Genomic DNA, 23340 nt, shown 5'->3' on the forward strand with positions numbered 1-23340 from the left:
TAACGGCGCCTGGTGGAGTTTTGCTGTGGTGATGTGAATACCGGTGGCCTCACAGGTCCCTTTTTCCTCCACGTCCATCCACAAGGATGGCTTTGAGCCACTCTCTGAGATCTGCATTTTGCCCTTCTGCTGTGGGACGGCACACTCCTGTGCTTGCCCCAGGGGTGATGGTGTGTACCTGGGAGCAGAGGACTCTCCAAGGGTGGCTTTGTGTCGCTCCGTTTCATCTAGGCATGGGCAGGCCAAAAGTAAAGCCTTTGATCTTCAGGCAAAAGGAAAACCACCTTTTTTTTTAGGGCAGGACTACTCTGACTACCGGTAAATGATGCTGGGACACGAGCACCAACTCATCAGAGAGGTAAATTTTCCCCATCCTTGGCTCTTGCTGAAGGATTCTGGCTAAAATTTGGAAAACCTGGGAAGGATGTGTAGCCTCCAGCTCTGCCAGGGGACAGGATGGGAAGGCATTGGAAAGGCTCCCAAATCTGGGACATGAGTACAAGGCGGCGAGGGGTCCAGAGTGCATGTACACACGTGGTGCACAGGGAAGGAGTGGGTGACATGGGGCAGTGGCTTGTCCCAAATGCTCCTGATGATGCGTGGCATGGCAGTGGGGGCTCGGCACTGCGACGGCACCAGGAGCCACCCAGCCGTGTGAGGTGGATGGAGAGCTCTCCTCCAGGGGAACGAATGTTTTCAAGTGAATGTTTTCTACTATTTCCTACAAAGTTTCTATTTTCCCGGACTGAAGCCATAACCTTTGCGTGTGTTTTTTCCAAGTGAGACACAGAAGCAGGAACAGTCTTGAAAGGCTCAGACAGCCCATTGGATTGGGATTTTTTTGTGAGGGTTTTTTTTTTTTGTTGTTGTTGTTGGGTTGTTTTTTTTTTCCCTTGAGACTATTCCAGATTGTTCCAGAGCAGAGACCTAACTGTCCATCTCCCTTCTTCGAGCTGCTTCTGGAACGTATTAATCATCCTTGCATACCACAGCCTGCATCCACCTCTGCACTGGGTTGCCACTGCACTCTGGGAAAGCTGCAACCTGCAGCCAAGCTGCTTCGGGTCTGTGCACATCCGAGGGATCCCAGGGATAGCTGAGAGTGGGGTTTTTTTCCCTTTTCTGCACTTACACCCAGCCTCTTCCTCACCAGCCAGGAACAAAAGGGCCCAGGCAACACCTTGAGCCCAAATAACTTTTGGAAAGTCCAGATCTGGTTTTGAAACTGTGGAAGCCGATTTCCAGGGGAAAACCATGCAAAGTTGTATCAATCCAATCACCTGTTTTTATTTAAGCCTACTAGCTGAAATCATCCACCTAGGATAATAATTTCCAAGCCAATCTGGATTTGATCCAGATGAGACAACAACTGACTGGCAGGTTTGTAAACCTTTTCCCCCCACTGTTATTTTTGTTTGCCCTTTCACTGTGGCCCCTTCTACATCTCTGAACGGGACCAGAAAAGGATGGGGCGGTAGCAAGAGCTTTCCTCGCCTGGCCATGAAAATGAGAAGCACCCCCACCTCATCCTCCAATCTCCCAGCATGGGAGAGCATGAATGCATTTCATCTAAACAATTCAATTTTGGATCATTTCCCCAAATTGATTCGGAGAGCTAAGCAGAGCCAGGCAGGGCCCCCCACACCAAAGTTGACATTATTCCACCCCTTGTACCAAAGCCAGCTTTAGCCCATGCTCTTTTGAAATTTACCCCTGGTTGACTCAGAGTGGTGGTGACGCTATCTCAGCTCTTGGCAAGGAAGGCACTTTCTGTCTTGCGTAGCCATGAGCAAAGGAACTAAAGCAGCATCTCTCCTAGAACTGGCTGCACCCAAAGTCTCCCACTAATTTCTTTCTCCATCTCGATAACCCTTTTGCTCCCATATCATGGGAGCTCTGGCTTGCTTAAATGCCAGTTTGAGGGTTTGCCAAGAAAACACCATGATTTTGGCAGGATGCTTCAGTGTGGTGGTGGGAGCTGAGTGATGCTGAGGCCCAGGACTGCTTGATGCTCCCTGCCGAGGGGAAGGAATGAAATATGGAGGGTTCAAGCTCCCTGGACAAAACGGTGCTTAAAAAGTCCAATAAAAATCACTGTGAGAAGAATTATGATCGGATGCTGGGCCCATCAGATTGCTCAGCTTGGCTCAGCCTCCACTGGGCTTTCATGGGGAGGCAGCGCGAGTAGCTTCTGGTGAGATGGATGGGTCCCTGGTCGCCCCTCCGGGCAGGAGCAGGGAGATCTGGCCCTCCAGCAATGCGGGGATCCAAGAGACGCTGTCGAGTCATTTCTCATGGCTCGCAGGCTGTCAGGACACCCGGCTCGTTCCCAGCACACGGAAAACCCTCTCCCAGCCTCCAGCAAGGGGTCCCTTTGCTGAAGGGAGGTCTCTAACCCTGCTGAGATGTTTCCAGTACATGTTTTATGCAAACCCGGATGGGCTTGGGCAGATCCCTAAATAACCCTTCTCTCCATGACAAGGATGCAGAGTTATGGGACTCGCTTCTTCCCCGACGGGGCTGTTTGCTCCCAGGATCTGCGGGGACTGGAGACCACATCCTTGACAGCAGCACCAGTGTGAGATGTTTCCTTCACAGCAAGGCGGCAATGTGTTGCAGACACCTACCCAAATCCTTGGTCAAAGGTGAGGGGCTGACCGATGCACCTCTGGTCCCTACAGCCATCCCTACTGGCACTCACTCAGGCAGATGCACGGGTGGCAGGGAGCACCTAGCTCTACTCACCGGCTGCACAGGGACCTGCTCTTCACCAAAGCGTCCACATTTGGTGCCTAAAATAGGCTGCACACCCCCCTGTCCTCAAGGGTCCTACACAGGCTCTCTGCTTTTGCTGTGCTCACCCTGGCCCTGCTTGCTGGCCAGCCGAGGGGGCACAGGGGCAAATAGCCCAGCATCCCCCCCAGCCTACCCGGCACAGTGCCTGGCGCCGAGCTGGTGGCCGCGACTCGCAGCCCGGGGCTGCCGCGGGTCACACTGCCATAGTGCATCAGCTCAGGGCAGGCGCTGACGAGGGCTGTGGCCAATCGAGGTGGCACATGGAATTTGGGATGGCCGAATGCAGCTGCCCCAGTTGGCATTTGCCCAGGACAGTGCAGGGAGTTCATGGAAAGGAGCTGTTTCCCCGGCTGTGTTGGTATCTGCATGGAGTACACAGGTGGGAGGTGTGTCACCCCCAAACCAGTCCTCGCCCCTGAATAGTGGGGGCAGCAGGGCTGGGGCTTTGGCAGCTCTTTCCTTTCAGCCAGGATGTTGGCTGGCAGATGGGCATAAACGCTGCTCCCTCCAAGCCTTCGCGTGCATTCAGCCCCTCTCATGGTCATGCTCTGGGATGATGTGAGAGGACATGGGGACTGGCAGGGAAAGGACTGTGAATAATAGAGAATGTCCTCAGAAAGGCCCTTTTGGAATCGTGAATAGGAATGTGCCCAGATAAATGAGCTCCTACCAGCAGCAAAACAGCATTGAGATCCCCATGGCCAGTTTAAACTCAGGGACACTGCTCAAGTGTCACCTCTTGCCAGCAGCTCCAAGGTTGGTAGGCAGCTTAGCAGGGCAAACTGCACGCAAAGCTGACCTGAGGGATGCTTCCCACCACGATGATGGGGCAAAACAATTGTTTACTCACTCACAAATGCACCTCGTGCCCTGCAACCTGATGTTGAGCAGGGGAGGGGATGGCACAAGCTGGGTCCTGCCTTAGGAAAGGGCTGGGGCAGCTGCACTGGGTGCGACATGCCCTGGGCCCTGGCAAGAAGGAGCCCAAGGAAAGGAGACTCCACCAAGGACAAGGTTCTGGGTGGGAGGTCCCCATGTGAGTGCCGAGGCTGCTTCTGTTCCCAGGGTCAGCGATGGTGCAAGGCGATGTGAGCACCGAGACTCTGTAGCTCCACACACAGGGCTTTTTCTCAGGAACCAAGCTCCTTGCAGAAAGGGCTGTGAGAAGCCATCTCACATGTGGCCAGCAGGACCAGGGCAGTGATCATCCCCCTGTACTCAGCACTGGTGAGGCTGCACCTCGAGTGCTGGGTTCAGTTTTGGGCCCCTCACTACAAGAAGGGCACTGAGGTGCTGGAGTGTGTCCAGAGAAGGGCAACGAAGCGGGGAAGGGTCTGGAGCACAAGTCTGATGGGAGTGGCTGAGGAACTGGGGGTGTTTAGTCTGGAGAAAAGGAGGCTGAGGGGAGACCTGATCACTCTCCACAACTACCTGACAGGAGGGTGTAGCCAGGTGGGGGTCGGTCTCTTCTCCCAAGTAACTAGTGATAGGACAAGAGGAAAAGGCCTCAGGTTGCACCAGGGGAGGTTTAGATTGGATATTGGGAAAAATTTCTTCACTAAAAGGGTTATCAATCACTGGGACAGGCTGCCCAGGGCAGTGGTTGAGTCACTATCCCTGGAGGTATTTAAAAGCCGTGTAGATGTGGTGCTTGGGGACATGGTTTAGTGGTGGACTCGGCAGTGCTGGGTTAACGGTTGAACTTGATGATCTTAAAGATCTTTTCCAACCTAAATGATTCTATGATTCTATGATGATTCTATGATGATTCTATGATTTCTGCATCTCCTTGGCTGCCAAACATCCACATTTCTTGGCAGAGCCTGTGATAAACCTGGTGGCATCGTGGTATGAGAGGTCTGCTCTGCCATGCCTGCCGCAGGCTGGAAACAGAGCGGGTTTGGGAGGCTACGGGGAGAGGAACAGACGGATCCTGGTGTGGAGCATAACATCTCAGTGTTCCCAGGCCGTGTGACAGAACATTTAGTCTGCAAGTTCCTGCTAAATAGCAGGAGCCTGTGAGAAATCTGGTATTTAATCTGTTGAGCTTTTATATTTAAGCAATACTCGGGTTTATTATTACCTGGTGGAGGATGAAAGCACTGCCCCGCAGGGCTGCAAGGGCTGAGTAGTGCTCGACTGCCCACTCAACATGCTCAGTTTGGAAATTGTGATGCCAAGTGCCAAAAGCCTCATCCCCAAAGATTGGTCAGTAAATCAGGCAGGAGAAGATGTTAAATTTAACGTGATGACACCATGGAGCAGAGCTCACCCCAGCAGGATCCAGGTAAACCCTTCAGATCCTGCTCTGTTGGGACCGGTTGGGATTGGGCTTCTCCTGCAGCGCAGTGGGCACACTTTTCTGGAGGTCCCACTGATCCTTAAACCACCAGCTGATATGCTCTAGATCTTCCATATATCAGCAGCACAGTCCCTGCAGATGGGAAAACCCCACCCTCAAGCATCTAAAAGTCTCACCTAGACCTTGGGCTTCTTTTATGGCAAAGGGTGAAACAGGGAGTTGCAGACACAAATTTCCCTCCCACGGAACGAGGTGGGGAGAGGGCAGCCCACTCTGCCCCGTGCATCCAGCACCTTTAGCTGGCACTGCTGGGATGCACCTACGACATTGTACCAAATTGCAGTGTTGGGATAAATGAGAGAGTTGCAGAGGCTGCAGGAGCTGCCAGCTCTCACGATGCTCATGAGAATACTTGGAGTGTGCCTGCCAGTCCCAGGGGCTTGGCCAAGGTGGGGACATGCAGCCAGGACAAGATGGGAGGTTTGATGGGAGCTTTGGGGAGGAGATATCTGTGGCCGAAAGAAGGTGGTGAGATGCACTATGGCATGTAATTAAGCTCCTGAAGAGCTGGGGAAGAAGATTTCTCCTGATGGAAGCAGGTAACAGAGGCTGGTACTGTCAGAAAACAGTGTTGTAAGGAAGAGAAGACTTGCCTCTGCTTGGCTTCAGGGTAGGTGGGACAGTCTCTGTTCCTAATAGCCCAATACTTCATTATGATGGACTCACCAAACTGCACATCTCATGTCGACACCTAATTTATAAGGCAAAGCATCCAAAGAGCTGGTCACCAGCACACCTGAGGAAGAAGCATGCTGGCTGGGGCAGGGTTTGGTGTGTCTTCACACCCCTCTCAGCCTTGCAGGTCAGTGGAGACACTTCAAGAAGCACACATGAAGCAATAGGCACAAACCTGAGGCTGAAAGATATTTCTTGCTCATACCAGCCTAAGAACAGACACTGAAACACAGAGTTGCTGCTATTGTGTTTACAGGCGGCAGAACTTGTCCTTTAAATCAGTCCTACAGAAACCCCCAGGCTTCACCTTCCCGTGACTCAGAACCGAAGACCTTGCCCCTTTGCTCCCCCGAGCGTACAGCAACGCCCGCAGCCCGTGTGAAAAGCCCCGGCACGAGGCGAGCCTCGGCTCAGAGTTCAATTCAAGGTGACGCCCATCACTTTTAGTACAAAATCCTTAATTTATGAACCCTCCTACACTGGTGAGACAAAAGTAAACAGCCTTTACACTTTGTGTCCTTTACAGCCACGGCGCTGTTCAAATACCCCGGGAATCTGCAGGCAGTGGGATGGGATAAGTCATCCTTTCCCGGGGCCCTCCGGCTCCTGTTATCACCCCCTGTTCAGACCCGTCCGTCCCCGAGGGAGCTGGAGACAGGAAAGTCCCTTGGTGACATGAAGAGGGCGGGTGCCGATCCCTCTGGGGGTGTAAATCAGGAGGGGAGGACGGTGGGGTGCCTGTGCAGTTGTGGTGGTGGGGACGGGGTGTACAGAGATGTGTTGAGCCCTGGGTCGGCGTTGCATGGGTCGTATTTGGCACAAGGGCAAGGGGAAGGGAAACAGGAGGATACGCGCAGCGTGACGTGCCATTGCTTTCTCAGGATGTTCCTCTGTATTGCATCTTGCATACATGTCGTGATTCAAGTCCATCGGGGCCACGCTGCTGTCCCCAGGACCTTTTACTGCAGGATCCACAGCAGCAGGACCTCCCGCTCCGAGCTAAGATGCTTCCCCTGCTCTTACAGTCACCTTTGAGCACAGCTGTCCCCAGCAATGCCACTAACCACAGCCGCGTCCCACCCCAAGGGTCCACAAAGCCAGACGTGAGACACATTGCTGTTAACGTACGCAGGTCACATCAGCACCTAAGATTGCTTAGCACAAGAAATACACGGATCTGGGCAAATAAAAGGAAATGCTCATGTGCAGCAGTAAGCAACACTTAGGTGTTTTGTTCTCTTTTAGGGGATTTTTGGTTCTTCAGTCCTCCTCCACCAGAAAAAACCTCAGCTGGACTGTTCTCTTACCCTCTTCAAGTTATTCTACTTCAGTAGGTAACCACTAAACTTTAACAATCAACCAGTGGCGGTCTTGAGTTCTTACCTATTTTCTATCAAGTGTTGGTCTCACTTTGGGTAACCGCTCTGTGCTTACGGATTTAGCACCCCTGGGAAAATCTTTCTGCATCTTCCCTACACTCCCACGTGCTCCTAGAAACATCCATCTCTTGGGATGCTGCACACTTGTTTCAAACTCTTGGACATTTTGGGCATAAAAAGAATCCACTTGTGTCAGTACAGACAACCAAATTAATGTATTAATTTAATGCATTTTTTTATCTTAAGCAGACAATTGCTCCAAAGACATTTGCCATCAAGATCCTTTAAAAAAAGAGACAACGTACCTGCAGGCTCCTCTGTGCTGCTGGCGGTGGTGGTGGGGGGAGCAGCAGGGATCTCTGTGCAGGACAGCGAAAAGCAGGCAGGAAAGGAGAGGAGATAAAAGAAGGAGGCATTATTCCAAATTCCAAAAGAGCCTGGCCCCTGCACACACCACATTTTCCCTTCCCAACCACATCTACCAGCAAGGGGTGTTTCCCAACCATGGCCTCCAGCAAGAAGCCTTGCGAGAGCCCCAGAAACCAGCACACCAGGACTGTACCCTCTGGGGAACTGGGCCTCCCAGGAGGATGTGGGAAAGGGTTTTTTAAACCAAAAATTTTGGCTTGTGGCTAAAAGTAGAAGCAGCATGGCTCGGTGATTCCAGGTTGCTCCAGCTAACTGGCTGCAGCCAGCCAGGTAATTGCTGCGGTGCCCAGACACAGCTGGTTGCAATTGCTGGGTCCCAGTTTGTACCCCAGGCTGGGGGATGCTCTTGCAGGGGCTCAGAGGGTGCATAAGCCAGGCAGGGTGGTGTGGCTGCTGGCGGTGCAGTGCCCAGCCCCGGCAGGCACTGGGACCATTGCTGCCTTTCCCAGTCCCTGGGTTGTCCCTCCCTTCCAACCCCTGTTTCCAGCAGCACCACCAACATCCCACTCCTCTTGTGTGAGCTAGGGTGCAGGTATTGCATCTTTCTCTGGGACGCAAGTGTTATCTCACACATTTGAAGGAAATGCAAACATATCTGGTGCCAATGCAATGGTCCCTGGTTTTGATTTCGGAACGGCTTTGTATGCATAGCTGAAACCACATAATGTTCTGGATCTTCATGCCCAAGTCTGACTCTGTTTGTTGATGTTAAAAAGGATGGGCTGCAGATGGAGCACATTATATGGTCCCAACTTTGGCAAGACGATCTCTTTTCCCTAGTGCACTTACACAGCTCTCATTACTGACATCTTTTGCGCATTTGGGGCACAGTGCTGCAATTTCTGTGCATCTTTGGGAATCCTGGCGGGGGAACACCCTACCAGTCCTTTTTGAAAGTGGAATTTAGGCAGGAGCCAGGGATCAGCATCTGCCTCCTCCTGCTTTTGCTCTCAGGAACCTGCCTGGACACAGAGTCAGGGTTTGCTGGGGTCTGTCTGCATTGCAGTGATGGCAGCTCGTAGGGGTGCAGCCCAGTTAGCGTTAGATGACTTTGTGAGTTGTTCACCCTTGTGCAATTAAACACAGGCACAAGCCCATGTGAAACACACAGTGCATAATCAGGCAGTACATGAACAGCCAGCACAGCCATCCCGAAGCTGGTGGCTGGATGGGTGCTCATGCCTGGTGCCGTGGGCTGCCGTGCAGACAGACCTCACGGGTGTCTTGTTCATTCCCTGCGAGGTGATCTTTGCATGGCTATAAGTTGTTCAGACAAAGAAAACAGAAGCAGTGGTAAAATCAGAGAGTAACTGTGCTCTTGCAGACGAGGTGGACAGCTGCTTGTGAGCTGCAGGATATCTGTGCCCTCCCAGTGCCAGGTGGGAGAGCAGTGTGGGCAGGGATGGAGAGCAAGTGCCCTCCACTATGCATGTATAAAATGTGTGTGAACTACTTCCCTCCCCCGTAGGATATGCTGACTGACATTTTTCAAGCATGAAAATGTGCTGGTTTGGGTTTTTCTAGGATGAGAGAATTGTGAGTTGCTCATATCCTCACGTTAATTGCTTTAGCATCATACGTGCAGATCAAACTCCCAACAACTGCACAGTAGCTTGGTAGCCAGGCCCAAGCGTTACTTGAAAAATGTTTCAAGCAAAAGTTCTGGCACCTTGGGAAGGATGTTTTGCTGTGACAGAGAAGTCAGGGGCACTCGTGGGTGCTGGGACAGTGGCTGGGTCGCAGGGCCAGGGCAGGGCAGCCCTGCCAGGCTCACGCCAGCGGGCAGCCTTGAGCACGCCGGTTCGGCAGCTGGCGTGAGCACAGCCTGGCTCCAAACGCCTGGTTGGATCGTGTTGAAATTCTGTGTCTGTCTTTATTTAGCACAATGAATCCCAAGGGAGGTGATGCAAGGAACAATTTACCCTCTGATTTACCATGGCCCTGGGGAATGATTAATGATAAACCTTTGCGCATACTTGCTGCAAAGCATACCGGAGCCATGACTGTAGCATCTTGGGGAAACAAGCATTTGGTTTGAGCTCTTGCCGTCCCATTGCGACATGGGGAAGAATGAATCTCAAGTGACCAAAAACCACCCTGGAATGTATGGTTTTTTCAGCAGGAGAAGGTGGAGAAAGGGTATCTGACCCGTGATTTGGCAATGGCCATCCTGAGAGGCAGATGCTGTGAGGGGACAGTGCGGGAGCAGACTGTGGGTTCCTGACAAAGACTCGATTCTTTCAACCTTCACTTTTCTTTTCCCATTGAGCTTTTTTTTTCCCTTTTAGCAGCAGGGAGTCAGCCTCGAGGGGAGCAGCCCCTCCTTCCCAGCCCGTCCCAGACACCGTAATTTTGATGCTTTGTTTCGTTAGGGCAGGTGGAGATGTCTCTCGCAAGGTGCATGAGTTACTGAATGATCCAACAACAGCAAAACCAACAGGCGGCAGAGAGAAACTACAGCATGCCATGCCTGGGCTGCGAGTGCTCAACAGGGACTGAGTGGGGATGCGGAGGTTTGCAGAGCAAATGCTGTGACGGGGAGACTTGGGGAGCTATACCTGGTGCTCACTGCTGTTGTTTTAAGAGCAGAGGATGAGAGCAGCCTTGGGAAGGCAAACTAAAAAAACAAACCCAAAGAAGCAAATGGTAAAACAGCCCATGTTTCTGGGTGGGTTGTGTGAGTGTAAGATCCCCTTTAGCAATCCAGGTGCTATCAGCTGTGTTACTGTGATGGCAGCTCCATCAAACATCTGATTTGAGCTCTGCGCCAGTGCAGCACAGCCTGATCTTGGAGAGAAAAATCTATTTGTAGTGATTTGCCTTAGCATCCAGACCCGATGTGGTACCCCAAAGCAAATGTGCTTTTGGGGCACCTTGTCTCTGTGAAGCAAAATCAAATTACCAGCAAATGGGGCTGTAGATGCACTCACACGACCTACCCAACACAGCAGACGAGCTACTTGGAAGCAAGGGGTGAACCTTGGACTATATGCCCTACTGCGGGCGGTGCGGCTGGCACAGGTACCCGAGGCTGCTCCGTCCCCCCAGGCACTGCCCGTTGGCACGTATGCAGAGGGGTTAGTAGCCACCCAGCCTGGACAGCAGCTCCTGTGGGTTTATAAAGGTTAATATCTCTAATCTACAGACATCAAAAGAGTGATCCACCTACTTATGCAGGGGGCAATGGGAGACCGACTTTGCTGGTAGCCTTTGGCGCATCGATTGCACGTGATGCCGGTGACGCCGTCTTTACAGGGACATTGGCCTGTGGTTTGGTTACAGGTTTGGCCAGCGGCGCCCACGGGATGGCAATCGCACTCTGTGGGGGGAACACACAACAAGAAGGTCAGGGGGAGAGGAGAGCGGGCGCAGGAGCCACTGAGGCGTCGGCGGGGAGCGGCGTGAGCACCACGGGCTGCTGGCAGCTCTCGCGGCACGGCTCCACCTTCTCTGCAGCCAGTGCTGGATCTCCGGCAACTGCACCGACCTGAAACAGAGGTGGCATTTGGCAGAGGGGGTGCACGCAGCCATCGCTTGGGCGCAGAGGGGATAGCACCGGAGAGGGGATGGCCCAGCCACAGCCCGTCCTGATGCAGAGATGGGAACCACAGCCAGGATGACTTGCCCAGGGCAACAAGCGCTCTACAGATCCAGGGAGGCAGCGTGGGGTGTCCCCACTCAAGGATACCCACCCGCGGACACTGCAACTACCTCATCCCATGGGTGCTGTGATCAAGAGTTTGCAGGACTTGAAGAGGAGGGGAGCAGGGAAGGGAGCACCGCTGGCGTGACTCCGGGAGCCCCAGCACCCGCTGCCCCCACCCCAGCCGGCTTCAACCCTCCCTGGGCTCCCTGGAGCAGTGGCAGAGCTGTAAGGAAGAGCTAAAAAATCAAGGAGCATTTCATCACCCCCTCAGCACATGAGATCTCAGGCAGGAAGCAATTGCTTTCAGAGACATTGGGAATTCATTTCACGTGCACTACAAAAAAAAAAAAAAAACAACCCACAACACCCTCCTTTCAGTGCTTTCGCTCGAGCTCTTCCCCGCTGAGCAGCATCCCTGGCAGCTGGCACTGCGGGCGCAGGAAGGAAATGCCCTTGTGGGATGCAGGCAGGCTGGAGGACCTGCTGTTCCTGGCCAGATGGATGGAGGCTTGACGGCAGAGCTGGGCAGATGTGAAGGGTTTGGCAGGGGATGTAAATACTGCACTTGAAATCATTCACCATCTCATTTCCCACAGTGGGACTTACCGGCGCAGCTGTTTGTTAAAAAAAAAAAAAAAGGCAAAAAAAAAAAAAGCATTGGGGCTTGTTATCATCACTGCTCCAAAAGGATTATGGCCTCGCACATTTGTTAACAGCCCTGATTTCTAAGAGCTGCAAGCGCCGTGCCAGACTGTGGTCTGCCCCTGCTGAGCGGTGGCAGGGAAAGGCAGGAAAGCTTTCCTTTTCTTGTGCAGCATCCTCGGGAAGGAGCCAGCCAAAGCCCTCCCTGGGGAGCACTGATCCTGCTCTCCTCCTGCCCCTCTGGGGAGCTGCCTGCCAGAAAGAAGGTTTTGGGGAAAACCTGCCCCGCTGCCCAAATCCTGTCTGTGGGCCAGGACCAGCACGAGTGTCTCCACAGGTTCCAGTGACTGGGCTTGGCTTTCAAATAACCCCAGACTCCCAAATGAATATCACTCCCATGAGGGTTTGTGCTGGACCCTACGATGCTTCTTGGCTTGTCTTGCACCTCCCCAGCTCTGAGACACCCTAAATCCCCCTGATTTGGGGACAGCAGCTCACATCCCACATTCCTTGTGCTGAGTGTCCAGTTTTGGTGTTTAGCTGAAGGCTCCCTTCAACCTGCAACAGCACTGTCGTGCTCCTGCTCTCTGCACCAGCAGCCCCCAGTTTGACCCATGTGGTTACTGGGCAGCAGCTCGCAGGCTGATCCCCCTCCCAGTGGGGTTTGGATGGTGCCTGGAGCCCCCCTGCGCTGGGATGTCCCCTTCTCCCTGCGTGGGGCATCCCGTCCCTGTGCACCCACCCGTTTGCACAAGCTAACAGCCGCCGTCCCCCAGCTCCAGCAATGGATGGGAAGAGACGGAGCCTTGCCAAAAAATGATGATTTTTCACATGTGAGGGAAAAAAACCCAACAACAACAACAAAGTTTTTGTTTCTTTTCTCCTCCTTCCTTAACAGTTCTGATTCGGGGTTTTTGAGTCCTACACTCCCCTCCACCTTGAGCTGCCTCTGAGAACCAGCCACTTGCAAACCTGCCTGTAGCAGAAAACTTGCTTTACTATCAAACCCAATTTTGATTGGAAAAGAGACTTGGGCATAAAGAGAGCAGAGCGATATTTAGGTGGGAAAACCTGCATGCTGCAGCCCTAAGCGATGGCTTCGATATTGCTGGGAGAGAGGAAATAAAAATAGATTAATCAAGAACCTGAAGAAGGAAGAGAGCTAAAGAAGAGCAGAGAGGCAGGAGTTAATACAAAAATAAGCAAATCAGGGAAGGGTTACACAAGAAGAGGCAAAGGGCAGGAGGATGGGGAGGAACATGCCTCATGTTTCAGGCGTCCCCTCTGGGGCTGCGCGGGCTGGTTTCAGGCATCGCCTGCAAACCCCCATCCTGTGAGTAATCCTCCCCCATGTGAGCGGATTGCACCGATTTCAGTGGGACCGCTTGGATGACAGAGGGGGGGAAAAAAAAAAAGAAGATAGAAAGGAAAAAAAGCCTTTGTGATGAGTAAGATTTACAGAATCAGGCTCTTGGAGGATGGACTGCAGAACACAGAGCGCTCTTTTGGACACCACATAAATAAATAGCGATGCTGCTGCTTCCTTCCCTCATGAGGTAATGCCTCGGCACAGCTTGTCCAAAGCTGCCGTGGTTATTTTTACAGCCGTATCTGTCTGAGGTTGTCTACTCTCTCTCCAAGCCAGGCTCTGGGGAGGGCTCTGCAGCGCGGGTGTTAGCCGTGTCCCCACGGGCACGCATGATGTGCCCAAGGTCACAGAGTAGACGAGTGGTGAAGGAGCTGGGAATCACCAGCCCTTGGTCCAGGACCTCATCAGGAGAAATCCCAGGTGATGGCCGATTGCTCCCTCCAACACGCTGTGGGGTAAATCCTCTCTGGGTGTAGGGATGGACTTTCTGTCACCGGTCCCCGACTCTTCATTGCAGCACAAGATGCTGCGAGTCCAGGATGACTGCATTGGGAAGCAGCAGTGCTCTGGCTCCTCAAACATCTGACCCCATTTTGACTTTTCTATCTTCCAGAAAACTCTCTGAATCAGCAGCAACTCAACCCTCCTGGTGCGCAGAGGCAGGAGGTGGTCTAAGCAGTGTCTGCAGATGTACATTTGCCGTCCCTGTCCCAGAGGAACTGAACCAGTGCCAGCAATTAGGAGCAATTAAAGGCAATTTGCAGTTCCCTGGCCAGTGCAAACACTTGCAGCCAGCAATTACAGGCTCTTCTCCTTCCCCAGCCATGGAGTAGCTGGGCTGCTGGTGGTTAATGCTGGTTTTTCCAGTACAGTTCAAATTCCTTTGGGTTGTAACCCCAAATTTAGGAAAGACTGCACTGGAGTCGCAATGGGGGTGTGATTGGTGTAAACACCCCTTTGGCATCCTCACTGCCTTTCTGTTAGGAACCTTTTGGTTCACAAAACATGTTTTCATGCCCAGACTTCCCTGGGTGCAAGTGTTTGTCCATCACCCACCGCGACGCAGAATATCAGCAGTCCCCCGCACTGAGCAGAGCAGAGACCTTGAGGCACCAGAGCTGAGAAAACCTCACTGATCAGGAATGGAGGGTGCCTGGGACGTCGCTAGAGATAATAAGGGGGATAACAGCTGGTTTATCCTCTCTATCCTCATGCCTTGCTTAAAAGGATCACCCCATAGAGGAGGATGCAATGGTGCAGTGAGATGTGAGAGGAGCAAACGGGAATGGTGGTGGTGCAAGAAAATGGTGTGTCTTTCATCTGTTAGTTCACACAGCATCAGGGGGAAGGGAAATAACTGTCAGGATTTAGGTCTCAGAAAAATCTTTAAGAAAAATCTTTGATGAGTGACTGTGGCAGAGATGACCGGGAATGACAAGTGAAAAAAGAAGTTGTTTCCTGCTTAAAAACCTGGCTGCGGAGGAGAAAACAAGGACTTGATGATCTTAAAGGTCTTTTCCAACCAAAACGATTCTACGACTCTGTACGGGGCAGGAGTATATGGTGAGGTTTTAATGGGGAATGAGGGTAGCAATGGGGGTGCCTCTGCCCACAAAAGCTGATTTTTCTCATATAATAACCCTGATCTGGAAAGCAGGAAGCTAACAGCATTTCTAGGTGACCGCCTTCAGCTTGGCTAGTCCAGACATGAGGAGACCACGTAGGTCTTCTGCGAGACCGACCCAAACTGGTCAAACGGGTGAGGGGCTAGCAGACAAAACCCAGTGTGCAGAAGGATGCATAATTGGAAGGAGGGAACAGGATGGCTCATAAATGCTGAAGGGTCCCAATTAACTGCAACCACTCCAGGAAAAGATCTAGGAGTCAATGAAACATCTGGCTGATTGCAACGGAGCTCAGAAGAGCAACAAGATAGTAGGTTGTATTATGAAAGGGGTAGAGTAACACTGAATATAATATCATGACACTATAGAAATCAATGGTATGTCCTCAGCTGGGAAACCGGAGTGAAAGGCACGGAGAGGCACCCATCTGAGGGCGATGGAAAAGATCAGAAATGCCTTGCCAAGAGACGATGGAGGGATGCCAAGAAATGCACAAGCGCCGAGAAGGTCAGACAGGTGCTCCTCTTCACTGGTCCTTAAAATACAGGAACAAAGGGACATTCAACACATTTAAAAGGCAACATTTTTCAAAGATAAAAGGAAATGCTTCTTTGCACTGCACGTAATTAACTCGTAGAACTCATGCTACGAGATACCATGGCAAAGGCCCAACAGGATTAGATAGGCCTATGAATGAGAACATCTGTAGTTACATTAGCTGGGATTAATATATATTCGGGTATGAGCACTCCAAGCCAGCTACTAACTGCCTGCAGTTAGGGGGAGATTTCCCCTGGGGGCATGCTGTTGCAAAACTGTCTGTCGTAGAGTTTTATATCTCTGTCTGAAGCTTCCAAGACAAGCCACTATTATATGCACAAATCTCCATCGTCCGCTCAAGCATAGGCGACGGTGCGTTTCTGTGCTTCAGCTGAGATTTTTGGCTGGTTTGGGAATAAAAGTGAATCTTAGGACCATGCATGAAAGGATGCAAAATGCCCTGAAGAAGTGGTTCAACTTGCTGGGATGTACCTGGCCCACCGAAGGTTGACAAATAGCATGACAAAAATGCAAATATTCTTCCACCCCTGAATTTTGGTCGGAGGCATTCCTAGCTGCTAATCTTCCCACACACATGTGTGTTGAAAGGTAAACAGAGGGATAAATCTCCAGGCTTAGCTCTCTTCAAGTGTGACCTTTTTTGAGAAGGTACCTGAAAGGACTTGCATTTTTAGAGAATTAGCATCTTCCTGTTTTGGGGGAAGCTGTTTCCTTGGGAGGTTTTTCAGAATGATGAAAAAGCCATTTGACTGAACAACAGAAAAAGACTTGATTTCACGGGGTGGGGGGGTCGGATCTAGATTTCCTCTTGTCACACTGTATCTTCAGTGATAACATACGTGGCAGGGTTTCCAGATTTAAAAGCCCAAAGCGTGACTGCTTTACATTAGGTCATGCAATAAGCAGTAAACCAGCAATGCATTAAGCTGGGAAAAAACCACCTTAATTTGCAATAGTCATTGGTGAAGGTTCCTGTACGGAGAAAGAACCTTCTTCAGGAAATCACGCTCAGTTTTAAGTATTAATTTAAGTCCCGAGTAGCCAATGTGCCTTAGGTACACATTTATATTTAACCATGCTTTTAAATGCTTTTCCAGAATCATGGCCAAAATTGCCTCCTTTTGCTTACTTTCCTTCTTTCCTCCAAAGACTCCAACTGGAGTAAAAAAGGTAGCTGCGGAAGCTTTCTACTGGAAAAAAATGCACCAAAATCAAGCTTCTTGTGTGGACACTTTGATTCCAACAATATTTTAAACAGCAAAATGTCAAAACAGCTCAACTTAAATTTGCCTGTTGCTTCAATAACACAGCCTGCATCATCCTGATGCAGTAAACATATTTCATTTAGTCTTATGTTTTAGTATTTAGAGGTATGGCTCAGATATTATTACTTAAGCAAACTTTTTTGCAGTTTTAGTTATTTTTTTTTCCTGATCCACTATCTTTGATAACTTGGGTACTTTAAATCCTGGTTCCAATGAACACATCTGGCCGGGGAATGCATGGTGTGGGCAACTCCTGGGGTCGGTCCAGTTGTCCCCCCGTAGCTGTAATCCATCCCAAAGGTGACCCCAAGCCTTGAAGCTGTCCCAAGGGCCTGACCTGGGCAGGTTTTTTAAGCAGATTTGCTTTGGCTCCTGTCTTTGGAGAAACAATTCAAAACAAGCTGTATTCCTTCCTTTGGAGACCTGCCCTGGTTATTTGTCCATGGGCAAGGAGAGTTATGAGCTGATATCTGTGCACCTGAATGGTGTGGAGAGGTTTATGCTGGCTCTGGGATGGGATCCTGCAGGGATGGGCGAGACCGTATTTAATGGCAGAGCATCTCCACCATGGGTGGCATGTCCTGCAATCCCACAGATTTATGTACCCACCCAGTCTGGCCCCAGCTAGTTTGCTAACCAGAAGCAAAGATTGAAATGTCTCTGTGTTAACTCTGAATACTAATAATGGCTTTAAATATTAACTGCTTTGCAATGAGATCGTCAGCTTGTCTGCAATATTGTGAACTGGATTTAGTTCTCCAAAGGATCATGTTCACGCACAATGTCCCTCAGCACATTCTCTTGGAGATTTAAAAGTTTCTTGCCAGCAGAAAAAGAATTCCCCCTTTTATCACTCAAATAATCTCTTGGCGTTTCACAGTGTCCCTCCTCCTGCGCCGCTTCTCAGGGCTCTCCCATTTCTTCCTCCTGAACTGGCACTCAGGGAAGCTGAGGGCTTTGGCACCCTGCAGTTTGGGCCAAATTTCACAGATTAGACCTTGACTTTGTCTTCTCCGTAACAAGTAGCAGACGGGGCCCACAATGCCTCCACTGAGCAAGAGCCGCTGCTAATCCGGAAGGGTCTTTGAACCATGGTAATAAATCCACTTTTTGGGCAGGCACACTATGGGCAGGCATTAGTGATACAGACAATATGACAATTATGGCAGCACTTTCCAGAATGCTCGAAAATCCTCATTAAAAAAATTGTTAAAAATTCCCCTGTCACCTCGGAGCTTCACCTTTTGGGTGATTGCAGTGGAGCCAGAGGAACTGCCAGGGAGAGCGGTGGGGATGTTGAGACGCCCAGGGATGAAGCATTGGTGCTTCCTTCTCCCCGCTTTGCCAGCAGGACAAAGATTTTCTCATGGAGTATGTCACCCCTTTTATTTTTCCATTGAAAAATGTCAAGTTTGTTCAAAGACCCCTGGGGGTAGCTCTGGCCAGGCAGAGAGCAGCTGAGTGGGGCACAGTCCCTGGGCACAGTGTCCTCGTAGCTTTAAAGCAAAGTAAGGCTCAACCTGCTCTCATGGGAGACATTGCATGAAAAAGAGTGGGTTGGAAAATACTTCTACTGAGAAAAAAAAAAAGGCAAACATTTTCTCCTCCTGATGCGTTTTTAACCTGGCTCCTGAGGAAATGAGGTTCCTACAAGTGTATTCTCCCACTAATAATATTTCAATCAAATCTGGTGGCGAAGCAAAAGTCTCAGAGCTAATGAGGTTGCCACAAGCTTCATGAAATGAGGTGGTTGGGTAGATGAGACATAAACCCTAGAAAATGCTCAGCAGAGGGGCATCCCTTCGCTGTTCACAGCCCTTATCAGACACTAAAGCATCCACAGTGGGGACACCCCCCTAACGCCCCAAGTGCCCATGAGAAAATTGCAATGATGAGAGCTCCTGGGGCACAAACCCAGGCCACCGATTTGTGATGATCTGAGAAGTGTACGTTGTACTGAAAAATATATCTTTTCTAGGGGAAAAAAAAGCCTTTTTGTTTTCGTATGCTTAAAATCAGAACAGGGCACGCGGGTGAGTGGGACTGAACTTTGTTTTCATGTTCAGGACCTGAGACTCTTGAGAACTGATCTGAAGCAGGAAATTATCACAACAATTTGAAAATATTTATGGACAAGGCAAATTATTCCTTTTCTCTCCTCTGTCTTGTACGTATGCAAATGAATTTAGCAACTTCTGTTCTTAGTCTGAGACTTGTGGTGGAGAACTGAGTTTTAGTCTGGTTTTTTTTTTTAATAGGGTGCAAATTCCCCTCTATTGTGTCGCACCCTGCCACTTCTGAGAAACCACTGTCCAAACCTGCCCTCCAGGATTGCTTATGGATGTATTTCTGCTGAAAAAACAAATCCAAACCACAGTTTTGAAGGTGGTCGGCCCCAAATTTAGCTGATAAAACTCCTCTCAGGCACCATCATTGCAAGGATGTGATTTTTCAGAAATGCAGAGCTCCTGTCAGGGAATCAATACTGTCTGAATTTTCCTAACAAGCTAGATCATCCAAATGTCTAACATGCATTTGGGACTCAGCCGTGAGCTCTGTTTCCCCTCTGAAGGTGCTGGGTGAAGGTTTCTAAGGCTGCAATGGAGACCTCAAGGTCCTTTGGAGGATCTTTGGCTGAGCCTCCTCCGCCGCATGTCTTGGTTCCCCACAGTCACCCCAACCTCTGTGAGCCCCACACACTGCTGGCAGTTTCTGCCATGGCTTTTGCCCTTTCTGGAGGCTCTTTGCATGCTTTCATGGGGCTTTCCCCCCTCCCATGCTAAAAGTGATGAAGACATCCCATTGCAGTGGAGATGCATCTCTAAACCAGCTCACTTGGTGTTATTCTCCTGGAAGGTGGTGCTTTGGGTCCTGGTTTTACTTGTTTGGGTGGAAGAAGCAACTGGTGGGTGCTTTTGTGGGAGAACATCTGTGGAAGCGCAGCACATGGGGCATCACAGGGGCCCCAGGCACATCTCCCATGGGACGACACGTCAGAGCCACGCTCCGGGGTTTGTGCTGCAGGTCAGGTCCCTGCCAAGTGAGATGCTGTCTTGTTTACACCCAGATGTCCTCCCAGCCCGTTTGAAGATACATCAAAATCCCCTTCTGCATCTCCCCTTCCCTAACCCGGGTCTGCTTCAAATTTGCCTTTAAATGCAAGTTAGTCTCTACCGATTTAGCAAAGTCCAAAAGATGTTCCTAGGAGAGAGGGGACCTTTGCTAAAAAGGTCTCTGGAAATGCCGATGTGGCTTTTTGGAGGAGAACGGGGGGCCCAGGCTGAGAAGCAGCCCCCCCAACCCCCCAGCACTGCCACACGGTGCACAGCGTCTGCCCAGCCCAGCAGCCCCGAGAGTCCTGGCTTGCAGGGGAGTCAAATCATGCAGCAAGATGTGCCTGGGTGGGGGCAATCTGTGAAATTATTGACTTCCCTGGAGCTTGAAGACAGCTGCAGCTTAAGGAAATTTTTGGCATGGAGGTGATTTTGCTCTGATCTTATCACCAGGCACAGACAAACCTCTCTCTCTTTCTTCTTTTTTTCCTCTCTTTTTTTAAAATTTTTGTTGTTGTAGTTTTGTTCTGTTAATGACCCTCTAAGCCAACTTCTGGAGACTATAGCAGACCAGAGACCCCTGGCATGTGAACTTCATCTGGGATGTGGATGGCAGAGCCTCCTTGCCCACAGTGATGCCCTTTGGTGCTCTGCCAGCTGCCGGGGGGGGTCTCCTACCAGTCCTCTGTGCTTTCTCCAAGCATCCAGGTTTCAATCCCAGACTGCCTAAAATATATTCCATTGAAAGCAAATATCTGTTTAAATGCTGCTGTATCGTGGGAGGTGGCTCTGATCACAAGCCAGAGAGAGGAGAAAGTCAGCAATGAGTTTCTGGGAAGACCAGGCAGTAGGATTTTACCCTTATCCCAGTTAATTTGCACCAAAATGGAAAACCAACTCAATCCGGGGCAGATACAGAGGAGCAAAAGGTATGACGGCTTCCGATCACCAGTGGCTACAAACATGAAACGGGAATGTGGTATCTGTGGTCTCTAAATGTGTGCCCCAGTGCGTGACATCACCCCCATGCGCTGCCTGGAGGTGGTGGAGCTGCCCTGGGCTGGGGGAAAGGGCTGTGCCTGGCTCCGACAGTTGGTTTGTTCCTCGCTGATGGCACGCATAGATCAGACTTAATTAGAAAGTCCTTGGAACTGGAAGGCACGTGCGGAAGGGCGAGCAGGATGAAGGCTGGCACATGGAGCCCCATCTGGCTTGAAACAATTAGAAAGTGTCTCAATTGCTGGGTTTGCCACAGGAATATTCCACTGCTGCGATGCAGCAAACTCTTCCTGCTCCGGCTCGCACAGAAGCGGCTGCTTAATTTGATGTAGCTGCTCATATGTCATTAAAATTGTGGATGTTTAAGAGCTGGCATGGCCAGGTAGACATCTTGCATTGAGCTCAAGTCTTCATTAAAAAAACCCCAAACATTCCTTTTCCATGTTTTCACACTACAAACTCAAAACAGTTTAACAGTTTCTGTATTAATCATGTCCCTTCTTTGCTTGGGGACCCTTCCAGCCCAAGCGGGTGAACGGTGCAGCTCTGTGCTGGGTCCTGGAGCTGCCATGGAGGTGGTGGCACTTGGTGGCAGTGGCACTCAAGCCTCCTGCACTGCCCCAGGACACAGCGACCTGTGTGCATGGGACAGCTTGAAGCTGCATTTCTATAAACTTTCTCCCACTGGTTTGTGTGTGCCTGGGGGTTGCTGATGACAAGTTTTAGATGTAGAAATCATAAATCAGAGCTCAGCACTTGGAATAATATCAATGTAAAGAATTATGGGGTCTTGGGGAAGGGGGTGACTAAGGCACAGCCACTAACAAATGCAGTGTAGAAATACGGCTAGAAAACTGTTCCCGCAGCAGTGGAAGGGCATGCCCTATGAAGAAAATAAAGCCTGTGTTTGGCAGATCAATGTCTTGAAAGTTTGGACTTTCTCCAGTGATGTGATTTCTCAGAGGTGACCAAGCCCTGCCAGCACTATGAGTTGGCTCATCTCTCATCTAACGGTAGCTCCAGCTGGTTTTCAAAGAAGAAAAGGGAAGGAGGTATGATAATTAAGGACAGCTCCCTGGGAGGAATTCATAGAAAGTGTTGCCTTGGACTTTGCCTTGTGAAACCACAAATGAGCTCGATGAGATACGGGCATCAAACTGAAGTTGCTCTGGGGAGAGGAGCATCTCTCTTAGGATGCACTTCAATTCCTCCTAAGGTGGACACAAAGGGTAGATAGATCATTGGTGCCCAGCAGTGATGGGGTCCCTGCAGTGATGGGAGGGAGTCTGTGGGAGCTGGTCCTTGCTGCAGACAAGGAAAGGCTGGGGACAGGAGCCCTGCCAGGAGCCACCACTGGTGGCCCTACTGCCCTGGGGAGCCCTGCTTGAGGGGTTTCAGCCAGGCCATCCCTATGTTTTTGGGGTGTGTTAGCTGTGAGCTTGCCTACCCCCACCTAGCTGTGGGTTGGGGACAGTGGTGGCAGGGGACATCTCTGAGGCTGGAGGGATGCTGAGCACAACTGAAACCTGCAGAGTTGCACCATGGACAGGCTGATCTTCCCACCCTGCACCGGGACATGGCCTGTGGGACACCAACGGTGGGACACCGGTATGCTGGTGGCAGCGAGCCCGTCCTCAGACTCTGCCATCTAACGTGGGTTTTACCCTGGCTGCCTCCTGCACCCCAACTTCTCAGTGGGGCTCCAGGCAGCAGGAAGAGGTTACACCTCCCCTGGATTCAGCCCTGTGGAAATGAGCTCTCTGCTCTAAGCTGGTCACGCAGCTCCCTCTATAGTCAGTGGAGAGACACGGGGGACTCGTCCCACTGTCCCTGTCACCAGGGGCTCTGCTCTCCTCTCCAGGCAGCACAAGGAGCCAAAGGGGTTCAGCTGTGTTAGTGTGTGCGTCCCCTCACATGTCTGCAGCTGGGTGGGAAGAAAACCTGCATCTGCACCCATGACATCAAGGACCAGAGGCTGAGCCCATGGGGACAGCACTCACCCTATCTCTGCTTGAACCCAAACTGTCTCCAAAAAGCAAATGTCAAAGCCTTGAGCCTTTGCAGGTACAAGCCAGGACAGGCAGGTAGGCTGGGAGTGCTTTTTTTTTTTTTTTGCACAAGCCATTAAATAATCTTCCAACACAGATGGAGAAGTCTGCCAGGCTCGGCACGGGCATGGGGCTGCAACAGCACGGGGCAGGCAGGCGAGCCCATTTTGTACCAAAACATTGAATCCTAATGACTGTGACCTCTCCAAGTGCCAAATCCTGCCCCTCCACAAGGGGTTTACACTGGCAGCCTCAGCACAAGTGCATTCATAATGTGTATCATTTGTCATCTTTTCATCAAAAAGTGTGTAAATCCTTTCCCCAAAGTGCAGAGCTGTTTTACAGCCAGGCTATAAAATCCTGCAGAGTCTCTGTTCCAATAGAATTACATTAGTGCCAATAATCTGGCAAATATCAGAAGTGAATTTAATCAAAAGAGCCAGCACCAGGGCCCTGATTTATAGTGGCCCACGACAAAGCGGAGTGGACCG

General features: G+C 50.8%; 1 protein-coding gene across 2 annotated transcripts in view; it reads right to left on the minus strand.

Annotated features, from left to right (window-relative positions):
- Positions 1–23340, minus strand: part of NTN1 (netrin 1) — a 108365-nt gene that overhangs the window by 26105 nt on the left and 58920 nt on the right. The window contains exons 3-4 of one of the 2 annotated variants that reach the window (XM_054846856.1): positions 10811–10960; positions 7518–7571 (exon numbers count right to left, since the gene is read on the minus strand). In XM_054846856.1, coding sequence (XP_054702831.1) covers positions 7518–7571; positions 10811–10960 — 204 coding nt within the window. The remainder of the gene's footprint in view (positions 1–7517; positions 7572–10810; positions 10961–23340) is intronic. The other variant, XM_054846857.1, reaches the window with a different exon arrangement.

Source organism: Grus americana, chromosome 18, assembly GCF_028858705.1.
Source record: "Grus americana isolate bGruAme1 chromosome 18, bGruAme1.mat, whole genome shotgun sequence".
Lineage (NCBI taxonomy): Eukaryota > Metazoa > Chordata > Aves > Gruiformes > Gruidae > Grus > Grus americana.